At 41.1% G+C, this 19,962-nt stretch overlaps 2 protein-coding genes across 7 annotated transcripts in view; both read right to left on the minus strand.

Moving 5' to 3' along the window:
• Nucleotides 1-385: 385 nt before the first annotated feature.
• Nucleotides 386-1,329, minus strand: LOC108135561 (vesicle-associated membrane protein-associated protein B/C). The gene has a single exon (XM_017256318.2). The coding sequence runs from the start codon at nt 1,207-1,209 to the stop codon at nt 499-501; it is 711 nt and encodes a 236-aa protein (XP_017111807.1). The 5' UTR covers nt 1,210-1,329; the 3' UTR covers nt 386-498.
• Nucleotides 1,330-1,806: 477 nt separating this feature from the next.
• Nucleotides 1,807-19,962, minus strand: part of LOC108135557 (NAD(+) hydrolase sarm1) — a 41,054-nt gene continuing 22,898 nt past the window's right edge. For 3 of the 6 annotated variants that reach the window (XM_017256304.2, XM_017256306.2, XM_017256307.2), the window contains 9 exons: nt 18,716-18,988; nt 13,053-13,435; nt 11,829-12,207; nt 5,987-7,915; nt 5,741-5,920; nt 5,488-5,657; nt 5,125-5,357; nt 3,797-4,730; nt 1,807-1,997 (listed from right to left, as the gene is read on the minus strand). In XM_017256304.2, the coding sequence (XP_017111793.1) occupies nt 1,913-1,997; nt 3,797-4,730; nt 5,125-5,357; nt 5,488-5,657; nt 5,741-5,920; nt 5,987-7,915; nt 11,829-12,207; nt 13,053-13,435; nt 18,716-18,988 (4,566 nt within the window). In that variant the 3' untranslated portion in view covers nt 1,807-1,912. Of the gene's footprint in view, nt 1,998-2,058; nt 2,337-3,796; nt 5,358-5,487; nt 5,658-5,740; nt 5,921-5,986; nt 7,916-8,413; nt 10,000-11,828; nt 12,208-13,052; nt 13,436-18,715; nt 18,989-19,962 lie in introns of those variants that run through there. The other 3 variants (XM_017256305.2, XM_017256311.2, XM_017256313.2) reach the window with 3 other exon arrangements.

The following is a 19,962-nucleotide window of genomic DNA, read 5'->3' on the forward strand; positions in this document are numbered from 1 at the left end:
TGATATCTACATTTAAAATTAGTGTTAAATTCTGCTGACAAAGCAAATGAGTTTGTTTTATATAATCAGAATTTAAACTTAGCATATTGTAAAAATACGTTGTTTTACCATAAATAAAAACTGAAAGCTTATATTTTATGTTTTCTAACTTAACTTTTGGCTATATAGAAAATAAAATTAAACAGTTCTTTGTTGAAATGTTGTGGACCTTATATTAAGCAAATATTTAATACTTAAAAAAGAAAACTATAATCTTTTTGAACATTTTGTGTGTACAAGTAAAACTTATATTTAAAGAGCGTTACTTTTAGAAGTAAGACTAACCAATAAGAGTATATTAAGCTAAGATAAGAATCAATCAACCAAGATGGAAAAAAAAAACAGATTTGAGACATAGAGGGCCAATCGAAAAGACCTAAATCGTTATTTGTTTTAATTGACAACAAATTTTCGTATAATTTGGCTTGGTTCTAAGCATGCCGTGCGTGGATGAGTGTTTCACAAATAGTTCTTGCCATAAAAGGCGCCTCCGATGGCGGCCAAGATGGTAAGTATGAAGGCGGCCACGTAGATGAAAGTGCTGCGTCCTTGGCGCGAACGATTCATCATCCCCTGTCCAGAATGGTTTGATCCGATCGTCTGGTCGCGCAAGATGTCGAGCTCCTCCTTAAGAACTAAGCGCTCGTCCTCCAGCATGCTGACCTGCTTGAGCAACTTGGCCATCGGATCGCTGACTTCCTGGACATCGAAGGTGTCCTCGCCTCCCTTGGTGTCCAAAGCGGATGGGGCTCTTCCTCCGCCCGCCTGACGATACTGCTCCTCCTTGAACGGGATCAGATCACACCGGATCTTGGTCTCCCAGATGCTTTCCGGCGTTTGCAGCCTCCAGAATTGCGGCAGGTCGCTCATGTCATCAGTTGCTTCGGCCGCCAACAGGAGAAATTTGTGGCGCTTTTGTGGCGGTTCCTGGAGAATCGGCTGCATGAAGATGTCCACGTTGACCTTCTGACCAGGTTCCAAAACTCCGATGTTGGGACGTACAAAGAACAGTTTCGGGGTGGTGGTCTTCATCTTGAAGGCAACCCTCTGCGAACCGCTCGGATTCCCGATGACAAGCTTCCTGCTCACGGAGCGGTTGAACGGTCCCTCAAAGACGATCCCGTTGCAGGGCTCTAGGGACAACTTGCTCTCCTTCGTGTCGTTCATCATAAAATCTTTCTACCCTTTTAAATACGTTGCGAAAAATTAAAACAAAAATGTAGGTCGCACGTGTTTCGATAGAGCCACAAAACTGAACAGAAATAATCGACTACTTTGACACATTACTTTTCAGGGTTGAGTTTAAAGTGCCCGATTGGTTCGATGACACAAAGGTTTGACTCTTTTGTAAGCGTGGTCTCACTTTTTTATTTTAAAGCTCTTAGCTTGAGTCCTGCTCGCATTCGCTTTCTATTTAGAAAAAAATTTCTATAAAAAATGTTTTTTTTTTTTATTTTTTCTTTGCACATCTGGACTTGGAAATAGCGTTGTAGAATGTATAACGCTTTTTAGAGTGGTTTCCCTTTAAGTGATACCTTAAACTTACTTTTTTTTCTTCAAAACATTTTTTTTTCTTTACAAAATAATTATAATTGAATAACACTTTTTGTTTTGAAAAGAACAATTTTTTGTAAAGGGAACTTAAAAATTTATTTTTGAGTTAATCATCAATTCGCCAGTTCTTATTGTGTTGTAATATAATTAAAGAACACTTTTTGCTTAAAAACAAAAATTTGTTGTAAAGAGAAAAATAATAAGTTTTCAAAATTATGAAGTTTCTCAATTCGTTCGTTTTTATTTTGTTTTTCGATTCGTTATTATTTAAATATGTACAAAAATTCGATCAGTTTGTGGGGTTGAGTTTGGCGATCCTCTACCAAAATATCATGCGCCCCGCATTGGGTGAGGTGGCCTTGGACAGAATAATGTTCGACAGTTCTTCGTCCTCGAGTTCATTGCTGTTTCGAATGGGAGGAGTTGTGGGGGAAATACAAATTAAATAAATGTTTGACAGGACTCTTTCGATTTATGCAATTATATACAATTTTATTGGTATCGCAATTCGTTTTTGTTTGTTTATTTTTTCTTGGTTGTTTTGCAATAAATAACAATGAATGTTGATTGTCGAGACAGCGGATGCTGAGTGGGCATCGGTATTGATCACGGGTGCGATGATGGGTTTTTCGAATTCGATTCGATTTGGAGGGTGGGTGCTTTTGTGGGTTGGATGCAGTACAACAGGCACAACGATAACAACAGTTACAACGGATTGCGGTAGCCAATTTCGCTTTTATGGTCTACAAAAAGTCCAGCAGGTATGGAGAAAGATAAGAGAGAGGGAAGAAAAGAAAGTGATTATATATATACAAATAAAACAAATCGAATTCCATTAACGGCACAAACAGAAATTTAAATACTGATGGCAAAAGAACATAACAAAAAACGTAACAAATCGGGATGTAGACATGCGAATGATGATATAGTATGGACTGATAAAGCAGGATAAAGGGCTACAATAGGGTCAATAATACACATTTCGTTTTAATTAAGTCACATTTTATTTATGTTGTTTTCCTTTTTCGTTTTTTCGGGTTTGTTTTCAACTTTAGGCACTATTTAAATATTAAATATATATTGCAAAAATCAATTAAAATATGCCTTATAAACTCCTGCGCTAAAAAATAGGTTTGTACAGCATGTTTTGTTGTAAAAATTTTGAATTAATTAAATTTCGATTATACGTAGTTTAAATATCACTTAAATATTTTCGTTTCAAGCCACATGGGTTAATTTTAAACTTGCAATTTCTAAATTACGTTTGCGGACGGTTACAAGAACAAATTGCATACGCGAAAAATGTACAAATTTTAAACATATTATTTATAAATAGCATTTAAATATAGGGTGTTTGTTTTGTTTTCGTTTTCCAATGTATTTTTTGTTTCTTGTAGTGTTTAAAATTAGTTGATTTTGTTTTATGGTTCTATAAATAAGGTTTCGTATTATGCAGTCGTTAATTGTGTTTTTTCTTTTCATAAATTAGTTTTTGCCGTTTAAATTCGCTTACTCATTTTTCAAAAAAAATTAATTATCAAAATCAACAACTAATCACAAGGCAAATAGAGTTTAAAGAGAAACAGTGGTAAAGTAAAGGGAGGTGCGTTTGTATATACTTTTTCAAATTTGGGCAACGCAGGCGATTTTTAGTGGATGCTTTGCGTAACGAGTTGAGTCAACGAGTGGCGAGTAAAAATAGCGGGCGAGTACCAACACCAGAGAAGAGAAGTAGAAAGGCAGCGAATGGATATAGAGAAGGCTTTTTAGGGGTCCCAGGGGTCTAAGGGTGGATGAGTGAGTGATCGGGTGAGATTCTTTTTAGATGTCACAAATGCAGCGAGCGGCAATTAACGGGTTAACAGGCACTTAGTGGGCGATTGGCACGTAACGCAAGCCACATTTTCGCGAACTGATTTCTCGTTAAAGAGCGAGATCTTATAAGAGATATCTTTATGGACTATAGAAGTAATATTTATATTGTTTTATCACAATATTACTTCAAACTTTGTTAAACAAGATAAAATAAGAATTATTTAAGCTTAACCAACTAAAGGTCTGTATGGAAATATATGTAACTAACAAGCTTTGAAATCAGTTCGCGAAAAACTGGCTAAAATTGATATGGAGCAGACAGCGAGCGACGAGTGGGGACAGCGAGTCCTCGTTCTCCTCGTCCCTTCGCCTTCTCGTTATGGCTTACTTTTTCATCAGCGAGCGGACCTTCTTCATTGTTCGATTAAAGATCGTCTTGTTGTTTCCCCCGGCACTGTAGTTGGAGCCCAGCGATGAGTTGGAAGTCTTGTTGCTGGTCAAACTGGCTCCGCGATGAACCGAGGCCGAGGCTCTTTGTTGGTTTCCATGGCGCAGACACCCATCCGGCTGATCCTCACGCTCGCTTTCCGTCGCACTCACACCCTCGGGACTCTGGCGTTCCCTAACCCTTTCCCTCGCAGGCTGTGGGGGTCTTTCGGGTGTGGGCGACTTTGAGGAGGAGCTGGTCTCCCTTCGTTGGGGCTGCGGAGTCATTGGAATGGCCAGATTTTGCATGCTCTGCGTTTCATCTGTGAGTTCGATACTCGGTGGCAGCAATTCTGCTAGGGTCTGTTTGCTGAGGATGTGGTCCAGACTTCGGGACTTCCGGTGCTGCTGGACATTCGCAGGCGGAGACAGGGTGTGTTTGTCCCGCCGCGTCACCGTTTCACTGAGGGCAACTTCCGCCTCCTCTTCCTCAGGTTGCAGTGTGCTCGTGGAGCTGGCATTCGTCAGAGCTGTACTGCCCGCTGTCACCTTGGCCGCTGCTGCCGCTATCCTCTGGTCAGGCGTTGAGCCTGCCTGATCCAGTAGCCCATCCACGCTGTGCGATCGATAGCCACTGCCCATGCCGGCACCAGACCCATGACCCAATCCCGCGGCTGAACTTCTCCTGGGCGGCAGATACGCCAGCGGCGTCATATTCTGCATGGACGCAGAGGCCGCTCCGGACTTGTGGAGCAGGGCCGCCTGCTGGGTGCGGTAGGGTGTCAGGATCTGGGAGCGCTTCGAGGGCGCCCGCGAATAGCCACTCAGCTGCGAGGTGCTGCCCCTTTGGCGGGCCGGCGAGGGGGATTGGCGGTACCTATTTGCCTGGTGATTAGCTGCGCGCGAGACGGCGTTTCAAGCGATTTCGAGTGTGTGGCAATCAGAATTAAATCAATTATTAATTGGTAAGAGTATAGAGTAATGAGTAGTGGAGTAGTAATGGGTTGGTTGGCTTGTTGGTTGGTGGGTGGGTGATTGTGTGAGTAAGAAGGTGAGTGTATGGGGTAGATAGAGAGAGAGAGAGAGAGATAGGGGAGTTGTACTAGAGAGTGTGACTTGAGGATCTCTGCTTAAGTTTAGAACATATTCGAGTTGGCTAGCTCTATAAATCTTTAGCTTAACTGGGCTCACTCTACGCTGGAGCCGCTGGGGGACTCTGCAAGCAAGAGCTTGAGTTGGAGTTGGAGTTGGGAGTAGAAGAAGTAGTAGTTGTAGTACTCGTTGGCCCACCTTGTCCGCTGCCATTGGCCGTCGCCATTAGGCCATCCACCACACTGCCTGCGCCACCGCCACCGCCAACACATCCGCCTCCTCCAGCAGTGCCTGCTGGTCCCGATCCTCCGCCTGCTCCTCCGCTCTGGTAATCGGAGTCGTTGCTGTGCATTCTTTGGTATGAGACCGAACCGGGGGTGCCGGGCACCATCGCCGCAATGCGATCGATATTCTTTTCGCCGCGCAAAAATCTGCCGCATCAGAAGAATGGGAATCGTTTAAGTTTTAAGATTATTCGGAGGCTTATCGTAATTCGGTAATGGAGTTATCCATCGTCCTAGTCCCAGGCTAATCCAGGTCTAAATGCGTCGCTTAATGTACCTTTCGAGCTTATCGATGCACGCGTCCTGGTAGTCGTGTATCCAACTGACCCCGTTGAAGTGCGCCACACTGCGCATGTCCTCCGGCAGTCGCTCCACCTCCGGCCAATCGAAGTGCTGGTCCATGATCGGTATGATGTTGCAGTTCGAGTTCAAGGCAGCCACAATTTCCTGCAGATCAGAGAGAGAGCCCCATGATGAGTACACCTCTTGGCCGACAAGGGGGTTCTCCCCCTTTAGATAGAGATACTCACGCGATGCACCCAGTCCTTGCAGTCCTCGTCGTTGATGCAACGATGCAGGGCATCGGGCGTTAATACTAAGACAAAGTTCTTTGCCTGCCGAATACTGTTCAGGAGGCCGTTGTCGAATTTGCCCGCCTCCAGGCGTTCCACGTCGATGAACACGGAGAAGCCTCGCAGCTGCAGGTGAACCTATAGAAGACGGTGCCTTGTGAGTGCATGTTTTCCCACCATTAAACAGCCATCAAGTATACGCACCTTGAGCAGACTGGCCAGCTGGGAGCCATTGGAACGCCTGTAGCTTACAAAAACGTCCAGTGTCTTGGCCATGTTCTCCTCCGACGAACTGGGCAGTGAGTTCTCCAGGTTCTTGACCGCATTGAGAATGCGCAATCGATGAATCGAATTGTGGATGCCACACTCCGTCATCAGCATGTCCTCATTGACATGCGGCAAGGCACATTTATCGATGCCAGCATTCAGCATGGCGTACGTATAGGTGCAGTAATCAGTGCCGATCTCCGACAGAAACTGGTGCATCTTGGCCGTGTCCTTGGACGAGTAGTCGGCCATGCGTTTGAGATTTTGCAGCTCGCGTTCGAAACGCTTCAGCAGAATTCCATTGCCGATCCCAATGTCGGCGCGCAGGTTATCCTGGTTGAGCTTCAGCAGCAGATCACCGTCCACCTGGGACTCGTTGAACTTGTCCATGTAGTCATTGAAGCCGATCTGCTTCACCCACTCCTGCACATCCTCAACGGACCACAGCGGCACCTGCTGCGACAGCTTGTGCGGCACCGTCTCTCCGATTAATCTCAACGCCTGGGCGGCGAACTTGGAGGCAATGGCATTCGGGCAACTGGCCACCGTTTTCAGTGCTTCGATGGCGTTGATCTCCCGGAAGATGTCGGTGTTGCCCTGCTCCCTCTTGATGCCCGCCTCCATGCAGAAGTGAAAGGCGGCCAGATTGCGGGCCTCCTCGCGATTGGAACTCAGTACGGGTACCAATCGCTTCAGCCAATGTTTGCTCTGCCCATGGGCATGTGCCAGATTGGATCTGGCAAAGGCCGACGGGTCGTGGGAGGTGACAAAGGGTTCGACGAGGTCCAGACAGCCAGACTTCAGCACCTCGGCCTCAATCTCCTTGTTGGCCACCAGCACAGCAATGGCCAGACACGCATAGTACTTGATATTGTCATCGTTGTGGAAGGCCAAGGGGAACAGCCACATGGGCACCTTGCGCAGTATCATCTCCTCCTGATTCTCGGCTCCGCCGTAGAGCGATAGATTCGCCAGGGCGCTGGCACAGTGTCGCAATGTCTCCAAGTCGCTGGTGCGACATTCGAAGAGCACGGCATCCAGGCCGCCCAGCCTTATCACATCCGAGCAGGTGCCCTCCGAGTGCTTGAACAGATGCTCCAGAATGCCAGTGCCCACGCGGGAGTGCTCCATATTGGAGTTCTTGGTGCAGACACAGGCCACATTCACCACCTTGTCCAGGCCATTGTCCACCACATGCTTCCGGTTCTCGGTGGTCAGACACTGCTCGAGCAGCTGGGCGGAGGAGAACTGGAGGTCGGGCTTGACGCAGTTCTTCATGAGAAGATCGAGACCGCCACTTTGGCGCAGGGAGTTGCACAACGAGTAGCCCAGCTCGTGGCCATGGGTGGGCACTGCCCAAGCTCTTCGGATCACTTCGTTGATCTTCTCCAGGTACTGCGACTTCTTGCCACCAACATCGTGGGCGGTTATGGCACTGCCCCCTCGCTCGTCTTCCTGCAGGGAGCTCACTATTGAGGTCAGCATGTTGGAATACTTGTTGATGGTCTGCTCGATCTCCTGCTGCCCACTGCCCGCCGTTAGGGACTTGAGGTCATCCAACTTGAGATCAGTGAGCTTCAGCATCTGGCCGTTCATCGCAGACATTTGAGCTGAGGAGCTGGTGATCATGCTGCTGCCGGTGCTGGAGACGCCCTTATGCGACATTGAGTAGTTGGCCTGCGAGGCGGAGGACACGTGCTTCTCCTGGCTAATGATCCCGTTGGAGGTCATCGTCTGCGACTGCTGCGACTGCGAGATCGCCTTCTTGTCCGCAGAGAAGTTCTCACTCTGCACAGTAATACTGGAGGCGGCCACATTGTTGCTCGCCTGCTGTGTGATGTCGCCGGTGCGCAGCGATAGTGCTTCCTGGATATTTCGTTGTGGGATAATGCGGGAAGAAGGTGAAGCCATTAGTAAGAATAAATTACATGTTGGGTAATTTAAAAACAAGAAATAAATCAAACAAATACTTAATAACATGATGCAAATGTACAAAAATTACAGATTTGACAGACTGTTATACAAACGCTTTAACACAGAATTTATGTTTTAATTTGGTCATATGAATGTAGAACAAAAAGTGATAAGCCTATGTGCAACTTTTGTTGATTATTTTAACCATAATAAATTATATATTTAAGTTGCCTTGGTGGTATAATTATTATTAGGAGCAAACTACATGCTTATGGTGGCTACGTACAGTATAACAGTTATTTTAAAGAAACTGTTAAGATTTAAGAACCCCGCTTGCAACAGTTTCGTAACTGTTATACTTTATTTATACCTTTTATCATCTCATAACCTCACTAGACCACTAAATCTAGACTAAGTCACAACAAACACGCCCTCTTCTCCCTGTTATACCTTGCTCTGCTCCACCTCAATGGGAATTTCGCGTACATTTTTCATTTGATTGCAGTTGTGGTTATTGTTGTGATTGGGTGTTGTAATCGTTGAGTGGTTGGTGTTGTTGGCCGTTGTTGGTGGCTGTTGTTGTGGCGGTTGTGATGGAGGCGGTGGTGGCGACAGTGGACAATTGCTAATTGGCTGTGGGGGCGGGTTAGAACTTTTACGTACTCTGGTATGCGAACTAGAACTCGAAGAGGATTGCGACGACGACGAAGAGGAGGCGGAGGCGGATGCGGATGCGGATGCCGATGAAGAAGAAGTGGCCGAAGTGGAGGCAGTTGCTCCAGACATTCTGGCAGCGGACGCAGTGGACATGGTTGTGGCTGCCGTTGAGCCCGCCACCACTTGAATGGGTTGTGGCGGTGGGGAGAGCGGTGAAGTGAGCCCAAAACGATTGGAGGGCGTGGCAACTGGCGGTGGTGATAGTGGCATCTCCACAATGGGACTGGGCGAACGGGTGGGCGTGAAGTCCGACTGGCCGCTCGAGCGGAAGATGCCCTTGCGAACGGGCCAAGGCGCCTGATTGGACATTTCTCAATTTCTCAACTTCTCAATTTCTCAACTTCTCAACTGAAGAGGTGGCAGGTATTTCAATGCCAAAGTCGCTGCTGTAGTTGCTGATTATTTCGTTCCGTATAATACGTATACGAATGCTGATGTATTTCGTTTGCGTATTTTTTTCCGTCCTATATACTTTGTATTTTATTTATTTTCATTCACATAAAAATAGCGCACAAATTGGCTACGTCGACGTCGCCGTCACCGTCACTTTCTCTGTGTGTGTGTGTGTGTTTTATTTGCTTTTTGCTTTTTGTTTCAGTGTATTTGGGTGTTTTTCTTTGTATCTGTGTGTGACACTGACCGACAAATAGAACTTGTAATAATTTTACAGTTAAATGGCAATTAACAAGGCACTTGACACAGCTTCACTGTACAAAATGATGATTCTATACACATTGCAAAGCATGAAATGACCGAATCAGACACTTGTTGAGCCACATTTGCATATGGAAATGGGGAAAACTTAACGAAGGAATTGGTAAAAGCTCACATAGCGTCGAAAGCGGTAGGCCATCTGTCGTTAGGTTTTTGGTTTTCCGTTTTTGAAAGATATTTCGTTAAGTTTTCACGCTGATTTCATCAGCAATTCATTTTATTTCTTATGTTTTCAATTATCTTTCAAAACTTTACTTTACTAAATGACTTTTTATTCAAAGTTAAAATATAGAAATAACACCACTTTTTTACTTGAAACGTATTCAGTCTGTGAAATTTTTTAAAATTTGAAGGTCGGTTTGTTGAACATTTTTTGTACAGCTGTTACACCTGCGACAATATTTTCACTGGTAAACAAAATCGCTGAACGCTTATTTTGTGTTTTAATTAGGAAGTCTTTGTCACCTGCGCTTTTTGTATTTTGTATTTAGTACTATCTAGCCACAGTCACACATCAGTTTCTTATATAGGCAAATGATTATACAGTTTCGTTTTATTGTATAATTCAACTACATATAATTCGATTTGCTGAAACGCTCGCGACGCTCGACTGTCTGCTACTGAGGTCCGCGTATCGCTCTGAGCCGTTTTATTCAAAATAATTTCGAAAATAAAACAAAGAGAGCACAGCAATTTTGTTTTTGCCATAGAACATACAAAAATTCGGAGCGTTAACTCGTGGGAAATAAATCAAAAATAGGGAAGGGGATGGGGGTGTATAAATGGTATTCGATTCTCCGTTTACTTCTCCGAAATTATTTGAGATGGTGCGTGCCGTTCCATGAGTTCCTTCCAATTGACGCAAATGTCCTAAGACTATTTGAATTGTTCGCAAATCCATAAAAATCGTATAAAAGTATTTTCATTGGATTTTTTGTTAATGTTTAAAACTCAAGCACTTGTTTGCTGCACATGGAGCGTGGCTGTCTAAATGTTTGCCTAATATTTTGGCGGATGGCCAAGCAAAAGCACCCATTCAAATTGATGTCCTCCTGAGAGATTTTTAATATCTGTGCGATGGATTGAATGGGTATATACTTAATAAGGGGGCTCTGTCTTTGATGGACGATGTGTTGATGGAGAGTTTTTTTTTTTTTAAAAGTAGATTTACAGATGGACGAGTATAACAGTTTCGCAAGTGTTATACATTCTGAATGACGGTCTGTTGAACTCTATATACTTGTTAATAAATTTAAAATGGTTACTCTAAGTTTTCTATTTAGTTTTTGTTTTTTTTTATCTGAGTAATGAATTCAAGTTATGTTCATTAAGTTTTCGAGTTGACCTTTTCTCCATGTTCCAAAAAAACAAACAGCCATCCTTGACACTTTGGTATATAGGCACCTACCAGGAATATCACCATCCCATCATAAAGCAATTAAATATAATATACGTAGGCAAATCAACAATGATGTAAGTTGGGCGCCTACTAACTGATTAGATTAAATTCGCTGTTGGAACTTTGTTTTTCCCCTGTATCACCAATTCCAGGTAACCCTGGGTAACAGGTGTAATGGCAAAAACTACAAACAGTATAAAATCTCTCTGGGGTAATTTGTACCTGAAATTTTCTGAACATTCCGGTTGGTTTCTCCGGCTTCTTCGATTTGCAATAGTTACGGATAAATTTCGGGCTCCCAAGGAGCAGGCACTTGTTAAGAAGCATTTCACATTACTTTCGCGTCGAGTGTTGCCCGCTTTTCGGCGCCAGACAATCGATTTTCTTTGTCTTATGAGTAACCGAGTAAGTTGTTGTCGACTTGTCAACTTTCACTTTTGGACAGTTTTCACCAACGGCTGGGATATTAACGCCTTGGCGCTGGTGTCCCTTATGCGACCTTAACATGCACGCGATGAACTCCCAACTGAAAGGAGTGCCATGGTCTAACAGTTAGCGAAAGCTTCCAAATGGGGTAACCACCCTTTAATGGCAGTAACTCCCTTTCTTCGTTTGCTAAAAAGCTCACAGCGAAAGCTCTTGTTTGGGGGACACATTTCAGGGGCGAGTTCAATGGCTACTTCTGGCAGGTTATTAACTCTGATTTCTGGATTGATTCTAAGGCAGACAACATAGATTTAGAATGGTTAAAACATACGACTATAATAACAATCTAAATCATTTTATATTTTAAAATCAGTTTGTTACTAATCATCTTCAATATCTTTCACTTAAGGGTGACTCAAAAGAATAGTTTTCCAATATGTACTTATTTTTGCATCATGTTATTGAAATAAAAGCTTCTAAATTAAAATCTCCTCGGGCTGACTTTAAATTTCTTAAAGCAAGCAACTTTTCTCTCAGTTTGACAGTTGGATTGTCAGACCCTTTTGGTTTGGATCATTGAAGTAAGGAAGTATCTTAAATCGGACTCACCTTAATAACGGCTGCATTCTCCTCTGTTTTGACACCGTCCATCTCCAATCGATTCCTCATCGCCGACGCACCCTTGCTCTCCTGATAGTCTATGTCTCCGGTTTGGAGGCGCTTCATCTCCGCCGAGTTGCTGGTGGCCTGTTCGGAACTGAAGCCATCGGTGACCACCTTCGTCTTGGACTCGGTCTTCATGCTCTTCTCCTGGAACTTGATCGTATCGATTGTTTTGCTCGACCCGCTCAACCCATTGGCACTCAGCTGGGCGGCGGTGGGGTGGCTGAGGCTGCCAAAGCTATGCGGGCAGTCGTCGTCATCCGGCAGGGTCACGATCACATTGCTGTCATCGTCGTCCACCAGATTCTCAAGCGAGGCCCGAATTCTGAAAAAAAAAATTTAGTAGATTTAATTAGCGCCTGATTGCTATATTTGCCATCCCCATTGGAATGCCTTTAGTAATTAGGATTCAGCAAAAGGTACATTCCTCTAGAGTGCTTAGAACAAGTTAGATTTCAGCTATATAGAGATATTAAAATAATTGATTTAATTTCTTAACAATTAAGTGCATACCATATCACTGGTATTTTCATTGAAATAATTAAACATAAAATTGAATACAAAAAAACCCATATCGTTGTAAAAACAAGTTTAAAATTCTTAGTAATTTTGCGGCGTAACGCCTAGAAATCAGTAAGAAATGAGAGTGACCCACAAAAGAAATTGTGTTAATCAAATATGATGATAATTAAATCTCTAGTTAGACAGAAATCGTAATGTTTCTTTTGTGTAGTTGTTTACATTAAATATAATTGATTAGCTTTTGTCATATTCAAACAGTTTTTCTCAAATTCCCAAGAATTAAATGCATTACATATTACACATTTATTTTCTTTGAATTAATTTACTTTAAAATTGAGCAAAAAAACCACATCGTTGCAAAAACAAGTTTAAAATTCTTAGTAGTTTTGCGGTGACCCACAAAAGAAATTGTGTTATTCAAATATGATGATAATTAAATCTCTAGTTATACACAAACCGTAGGGTTATATATATAGTTATTTATATTAAATACAATTAATTAGCTTTTGTAAGTTGACCATGGGAATTTCTACTTTATGTGTCACTATCTAGAAGATTGCTAATGAGCGGAACAATGGTTTATTCGACTTGTCAATATTAAATTGTGGAAAATTTCTATTGCCTAGCGACAACTGAGCAATCACTCACTTCTTTTGCAGCTGGGTGATCTTGTCCTGGCTACTGAGACCCCTGAGATCGTCGATCGACGGATGGGCCGATGTGAGTTTGGGTGCCAGCCTCGTCGACGTCGCATGTGACATTGTGCTGGGCGCTGTGATCGCAGAGGCTGAGGTGGTGCTAATGGAACCAGGTCCACCGGTGATCCGCTCCTTGGCCAGATCGTTGATTTCCGACATGGACTTCTGGATGTTTGTGAGATCTCGCTTGATTTCCGCCGCCTTCATCTCGGATGAGGTGGACAGAGCCTGGGTGGTTGAGGAGCTGGAGGATGAGGAGGTGATGTGGTGGTGCAGGCGCTGGGACTTCTTCTCCACCCGCGTCGTCGTGCTGCTGCTGCTGCTGTTGACAACCTGATAAATAAACAACAGACGGGCACAATTATAGAAAGTCGGGTTATTTTCTGCCAGAGACTCATAGGCGGAAAAATGTGCGGAATGTGTGTCGTACAGAGATATATTTTCCCCTTAGCTCTGTGCAAATATTATATAGATATTCGTATATATATATATATATATATTCGTATGAGTATGCTTTACTGTCTGGCGCTATCAGTACTCGCATTTTATGGCCCCCGGGCGCTTAACTTGGTCTTTATAAATCAAATGAGCCATTTGTTTTGGGATCGACATTTGTTTTGGGCGCTATATAATATTTGCCTTTCATGGAGCTTACCCCGAAATAATAGATGGATGGGTCTCTATCTAAATTCCTCAATTTCGATAACTTGCCAAACGCTTTATGGCACGGGAACTTATTCTATTTGATTAGGGATTTGCCTTGAAAACGGCTTACTAAGCATATATTCATTGATCAGTTTTACAAGCGTTTAGACAAAGCCATTGACCCTAGGTCAGTAAACTTGACGATGCTCTCATCTAGCTTTAATTAGGTAAGTAACATTTATTTTAAATAAGCATTATTATTTTATAATATCTATAGATTTTATTCAAAGCTCTGACACCTCATAACTTTCTAGGAAAAACCCAAGGAAGACAATTTTCTATTTATGGTTTTGTCTGCTGACGAGCCGCAGCTCGAAGAGATTTGACAAATGTTCGCGTATTACGAATCAAATCTAATTTTGGCCAGGTTTCTGGCGTCTGCCATCTAGAAAAAAAAAAAGCGAAGAAGAAGCCCCAAAAGTCAAACAAGTTGAGCAGTTGAGCAGTTTAACATTGATATATAAATGTGAGTGGGTTGCGATCGGTTTTATATGGCGTTCTTTTTGGTTGGGCAATAAAACATGTGCACACACATAAATCGAGAGCGATTTGAATGGACGTTACGCATACGACATGTTGGCCAAAGCGAGTAGCAAACAATTCGCACCCCGTCGCTCTCTTTCCGGCTGACACAAACTTATCGGTAAGGTAACACTTTCAAGTGCCCCTGATCAATAAATATTTCCCTTACAAGTGCGGAGGGTGAAGGAGTTTGTCTTGGACATGAAATCAAAAGATTAGATATCACTTGTGTTTCTTTTTTCCTCGATTTCTGCGTCATTTACTAAATTACCACAATGATGTTTTGCACGCAGGAATCGGTTTGACTAACCTTTTTGAATCTCCTGTTTCAGCTCGGTTATGGAAACTTCTTGGTAAACTCCGCTAATTTCAATTGAATTTCATATTACGTATACGCCTCCGTTTTGATAAAGCACTTAACTCGGGCACATATAAACGTACGCTAGCGTTTATATAGCTAAATAATCAGCTTGGGATGAGGGGCTTATCAGACACAGACAAACACGACGTTTGAAAATACATATATTTTCATATAGATTTTACTTTCTGCCCTCCACAATTTTCTATTTGCAGGACTTTTACTTTTGTTCACTCACTGACTTTTTCACTTTTCGTTGGTATTCTCTTTACTACTTTCGTTGTTCGTTGTGTGGTTGGTTTTTATTTATTTGTGCAATACTGATAACAAAGAGAGTTCGTTTAATTGTTCGTTAATGGGCAAAAAACCCACGATTCTTTGCTCATTGATTTCGTTTCGGTACTCGTTGAGGACCAAATTATTATTATAAAGGTGATTTGTATTATTATTATTATTTTTTTTTTTTGAAAGCGCACACGCTAGCAAAAAAGAACTACAGCCAAATTATTTCCGCCTCGGCTGAGTGTTTTTGCTATAGTATTTCTTGAATTTCTTAGCGCGTCGCTGGTTCGTTCGTTTCGTTAACTAAAATAAAAATGAGCGCCGAGCACGAAATTTCTAGCTTCACAGGCAGCGTGGGAGCTTGAGAGCTTTTAGTTCTGTCGCGTCGCTGCCGGCGTCATTTTAAAGTGCGATCGACAAGCAGCACTGAGAGAAAACCTTTACTAAATAAGAATTTCTTATAAAAAAAAAGTTTCATGATGAATGATAAGTAGTAAGTCAGAAGTAGGGTATTATTTTGTCATTCACTGCTCTCAAAGTATTTACAATTCTAAAACAAAAACGATCTCAGCCCTGCGATTTGGGCTTGGATTGCTTAATTTCGGTATTCCATTTTTTGTAAAAAACAAATAATAAGTGTTTTCTGTGTAAGAAGGGAGATAGTGAGATAGTGAAAAAAGAGACAGAATCGAGTAGCTAAATGGCAACACATGGAGGTGATAGCTTTCAGCATATGTGTTTTGCAGGCAGAGGAATTCTAGGAAATCAAATTGTAAATACAAGTCTGGGCGGCTCTGGCTCTCCCTCAGCTTTTATGTGTTTATTTTCGCCGTGTTTCCCTTCGCTTAATCTTTAATTTATGCCGTGAATAATTTGCATTTCCATAATTCAGCTGCTAAGTTGGGCTCGGTTCACGTTTCTGTCTAAGCTTTTCAAGCTTCAGCTTCTCTAATTAACGAGTTCTCAACTTGCGGTCGATTTGCAGTTCGTTTTTTTTCAGATTTTCTGATTCAAGCTGTTTGAAGATTGTATCTCGTTCTGCTCATTTTTTGATGTTTACTTTTCTGATTACCACGGGACTTTTTTGCTGAGAGCGAGTGCTAAAGAGCTTTGTTTTGTTTTCATTGAGTATTTGAATAATTGGGTGTTAATCTATGCATAATTATTCAGCAAATTTGTTTAGCCTTTATGATATTTGTTAATTATTATTGAGCCTGTTAAGCTTGTCTAATAGAATTAAATACGGTTTAAATGTATTTAAGCATCTTTATGGAGACTGGTTATAATGCTTTATATCTGGATTTTCATTATTTTAATCTTTCATAAACATTAATATTTCATTATAATATTACTATTAAGTATTATTATGCACAGTGCTCTGATTTTCTTTAATTATAAGTTAGTTAGTTTTTGATTAATTTATCTACTTTCGGGCAGCCATATTTAAAACCCCTTCAAGTTTATTATAGATCTTATATCTTTATCACAACATTATAATATCTTATCCCGCGTCATGATATTCAATTTGTTCGGTTTACCTCAACAATTTCTGCGAAAAGGAAATCATATCGCAAAATTGGCTTGCTAACCACCTAAAATAAAGCTTTTTCATCGGAAAACTTAAATTGTCATGACTGGCGCAAAAACCAATTCGCCGAAGCAATGGTCAATTTGTGTTTTATTCTATTGAACATGAATGAATTTGGCACAGAGAGAATCTGGTTCCTTATAAACCCCTATGTGCGTTGAAATCAGAATGGTGATGCTTGTTGAACTTGGACCACAAACACACAATCTCAATCACAACCAGGATGTAAACAGATAACGAGTATATCACACAATCAAAACTGAGAGAAGCGATTTCAGCACGATTCATGAGAAGATGTGTGGATTGCGGGGGCAGATGGAACCGGACGGAATCGGAGGCACTCTGCTCTGCTGACGTAGAATTCGATGGCGGCGAAGTGTGCCGGCTGCCGGCAAGTGACTCAGCCTCAATTTAAAGCGACTCAATAAGAGACACCAAAAAAAAAGACTGTAGAGAATGTGTTTTTACTTAAATACCCTGTGTTCGTAAGAAGTATATTTATTTTTGGATTTAACTTAATGAGCCATAATAATTTTTGTATATAGTTTATTTTAACTTATGTATTCTGAAACGATTATAATAAGAGATTATTTCTTGAAAATTTTAAATTTTTTTTTAAGTTTTTAATAAAATAACCGGTAAAAACTTTTGTATTTATTGTTTTCAAGATTATACCAAAGTTGTCTTCTTTTATTAGTTTTCCTTCCTCTGTAACTTTTCCAATTAGTCTCTCACTATTTAAAAGTTATAGCATACTTCTTAGCAGCAATAGAGGATACAATAAGTGTACGGAAATACAAAATTGCCTAATCAATACAGAGCAAACATTTTATTTTAAAATTATACTTCAAAGTACAGGGTATTTAAAAATTCAAATGCCTGAAATCTGCAATCTTTCTCATTTGGTTGTGCAAGGGAGATGTTCAAACATTTGCGTCAGTCATTGCAGCGCTTAACTAGTCGGCAAAATGTGTCATAAACTTTTTACAAAAGCAAATTAATTTTACTGTCTACCTTATAAACTGTCAAGTTCTAATTTAGTAAATTAAATCAAGCTTGATCAGGTCATTAGCTATTTTCGACATATGAATGGTCAGCAGAAAAAGACTTGACTATCAAAATTGATTTCAGGTCAAAACTATTTTTATGGCTAGTTCGATAAGAAGTAGATCAAGATAGAAAGATAGGTACTGAATGTGAACATTTAAGAGTTTTGATGGATGGTTTTTCCAAAATTAAATTCATATGGGTCAGTATCTATTTTTAGCAGACGAAAACTGCAAACCGTTGATAAACTATATAAATGGCAACTTCCTTATCAAAATAAAAGCGGTGAAAATTCTTAGATAAAAACGTGTGCTGGCTATGCAAATTCTAGAGAAAACCCAATTCGTATCTAATCTATTTAAATCATAAAAAAAGCATAAAAACTTGTTAACAGGTCATTAAAAACGGTTAAACATTTGTACGGCACGTTTTGGCTTGCCTTTTGTCTTCTCCCCTTTTCTAAATTGTTCAATAATTATTCGAGTGTTTATTTATGTAGCTACAACTCAATCAAGCCGGGCCAATAATAAATATGTGATTAATAAAACCGACTTTACTCGTGTACAGCAGCCGCAACGTCGCCAGTGTGACAATGGAATGCCAAAGGGTAATCTTATCAGGGAGGAGGGGTCTCAATAGAAGGGCATAAATTGTGCCTGTATATTCAATACAATCGGTTATCAAATGTTAACCTCTAGGCTTATCGGTGGAGCAGTACCACCGAAAGGTTTCAACGATTAGGGGTTCCTTAAGTAATTCGTTAAAAATAGCGACATTATGCCAACTCTGCTTGATTCCATACGTTCAGTTACGATATCTGAACTGATGACCACTGCTGCGTCAGATTCTATTTTCTTTAATCGAGCACTTGAGTGGAGGTAATTCGTGGTACACTTAAAACTGAACAAAATCTTCAGCGAAGATTTTAAATGTTTGAATCACTATAGATACTACAACAGAACCAATGGTCCTATGAAGAAAAATAAACTTTCTACACTCAACACTCTGGATCTATTAAAATTGTCACAATGGGAAATGCTTTCTCTGAACTTAAACGATATCTTTTGGCAATTTATTATTTATACTACTATTAATTATAATCAATGCTTACCTGTTGTGATGTGGACGTGGACTGGTGTGAGGTTTCCTTAAGACTACTGCATGAACTAGAGCTGGTGTTAATTTGCCTGCCATTCGCGGTGCTGGCCACCACACCGCCCACCCCACCCACTGCAGATCCATTCAAGGTCGTGGGGGTGACTGTGGTGGTGGTGCTGCTGCTACCGAGTGGTTGCGGTGAGCCGTTCTTCTTGTGGAAATTCTCGATCAGCGAGGAGGCTGGACTCAACACCCCACTGGGCGAACTATCCGAGAAGTCTGTCATCTGTTGGGTAAATAAAAATGAGAGGAGAAATGAATGAGACATGTCAGTTTGCAATACAAGCTTATCAGTGAAAATACTTGTGGAATGCTTTCCTTATATGGCAATGAGAAACCTAAGCAATGTAGATATATGTACATTTACGCTTACATATCTCGCAGCTTTCAGTAAAATGTGATAAAAAGCAAGTATACAGAAATTGTGGATTCCCCATGAAGTAATAAAATATTCAAACAATTGATGGGCCATTTTTTATACACTCGTTCAAATGCTTAACGCGTGCCATTCAATAAGATTTATGTGTTGTATTTATTTATGGGCTATATAAATGGGAATTCTTCAAATAGTGGTGGTCTGAGGACTTTAAATTATCTGATGTTCAGTTGTAGTTGATTCTCTTGCTTTTTTTAATTAAATACATTGCTTTTAAGGTCATGATTAGAATAAATTAAACATAATACCTCTGACCTTATTTATTTTTTGATCTCAAACAATGTTTCTCTGATATCTCAGCTTGCAATCAATAATTTTTATTGTTTTTTTTTTCTTTTTTTTTTTGGGTAGTTAATGCCGCAGCTTTAGATAATGGAGCGGCTAGCCATAAAAAACTTAAACAAGACCCTGAAAATTATACGGTGAGATAAATAGACTTTCAACGGATTTCAGGGGGCCCAACAACAAACGGAACAAGCCGACCAGGCTGAGCATAGGATCTGGTTCGATTCGGTCAAGCCAGCTTGATTTATATTCTTTGCTTTGCATTTGCGTGTCTTACAATTAAAAATTTGCATAAATACAATACAGTGATTTATCTGAATTTGCTAGAGAAGTAATTAATTTCTCTGCAATGTGATTTGTGAAATTCGATTGGCGCGTGGGCCGTATGTATTATTATTTAAATCACACAGTATGGCTGATGGGTGTGTATTGTGGTGTTTTGTGTGTGGGCAGAAAGAGACCTTATTTAGTAAATACAG

This window comes from Drosophila elegans, unplaced genomic scaffold (assembly GCF_018152505.1).
Source record: "Drosophila elegans isolate 14027-0461.03 unplaced genomic scaffold, ASM1815250v1 contig_208, whole genome shotgun sequence".
Lineage (NCBI taxonomy): Eukaryota > Metazoa > Arthropoda > Insecta > Diptera > Drosophilidae > Drosophila > Drosophila elegans.

Coding starts and splice junctions, on each gene's coding strand:
- LOC108135561 (XM_017256318.2), bottom strand. CDS start 1,209: ATGATGAACGACACGAAGGAGAGCAAGTTGTCCCTAGAGCCCTGCAAC.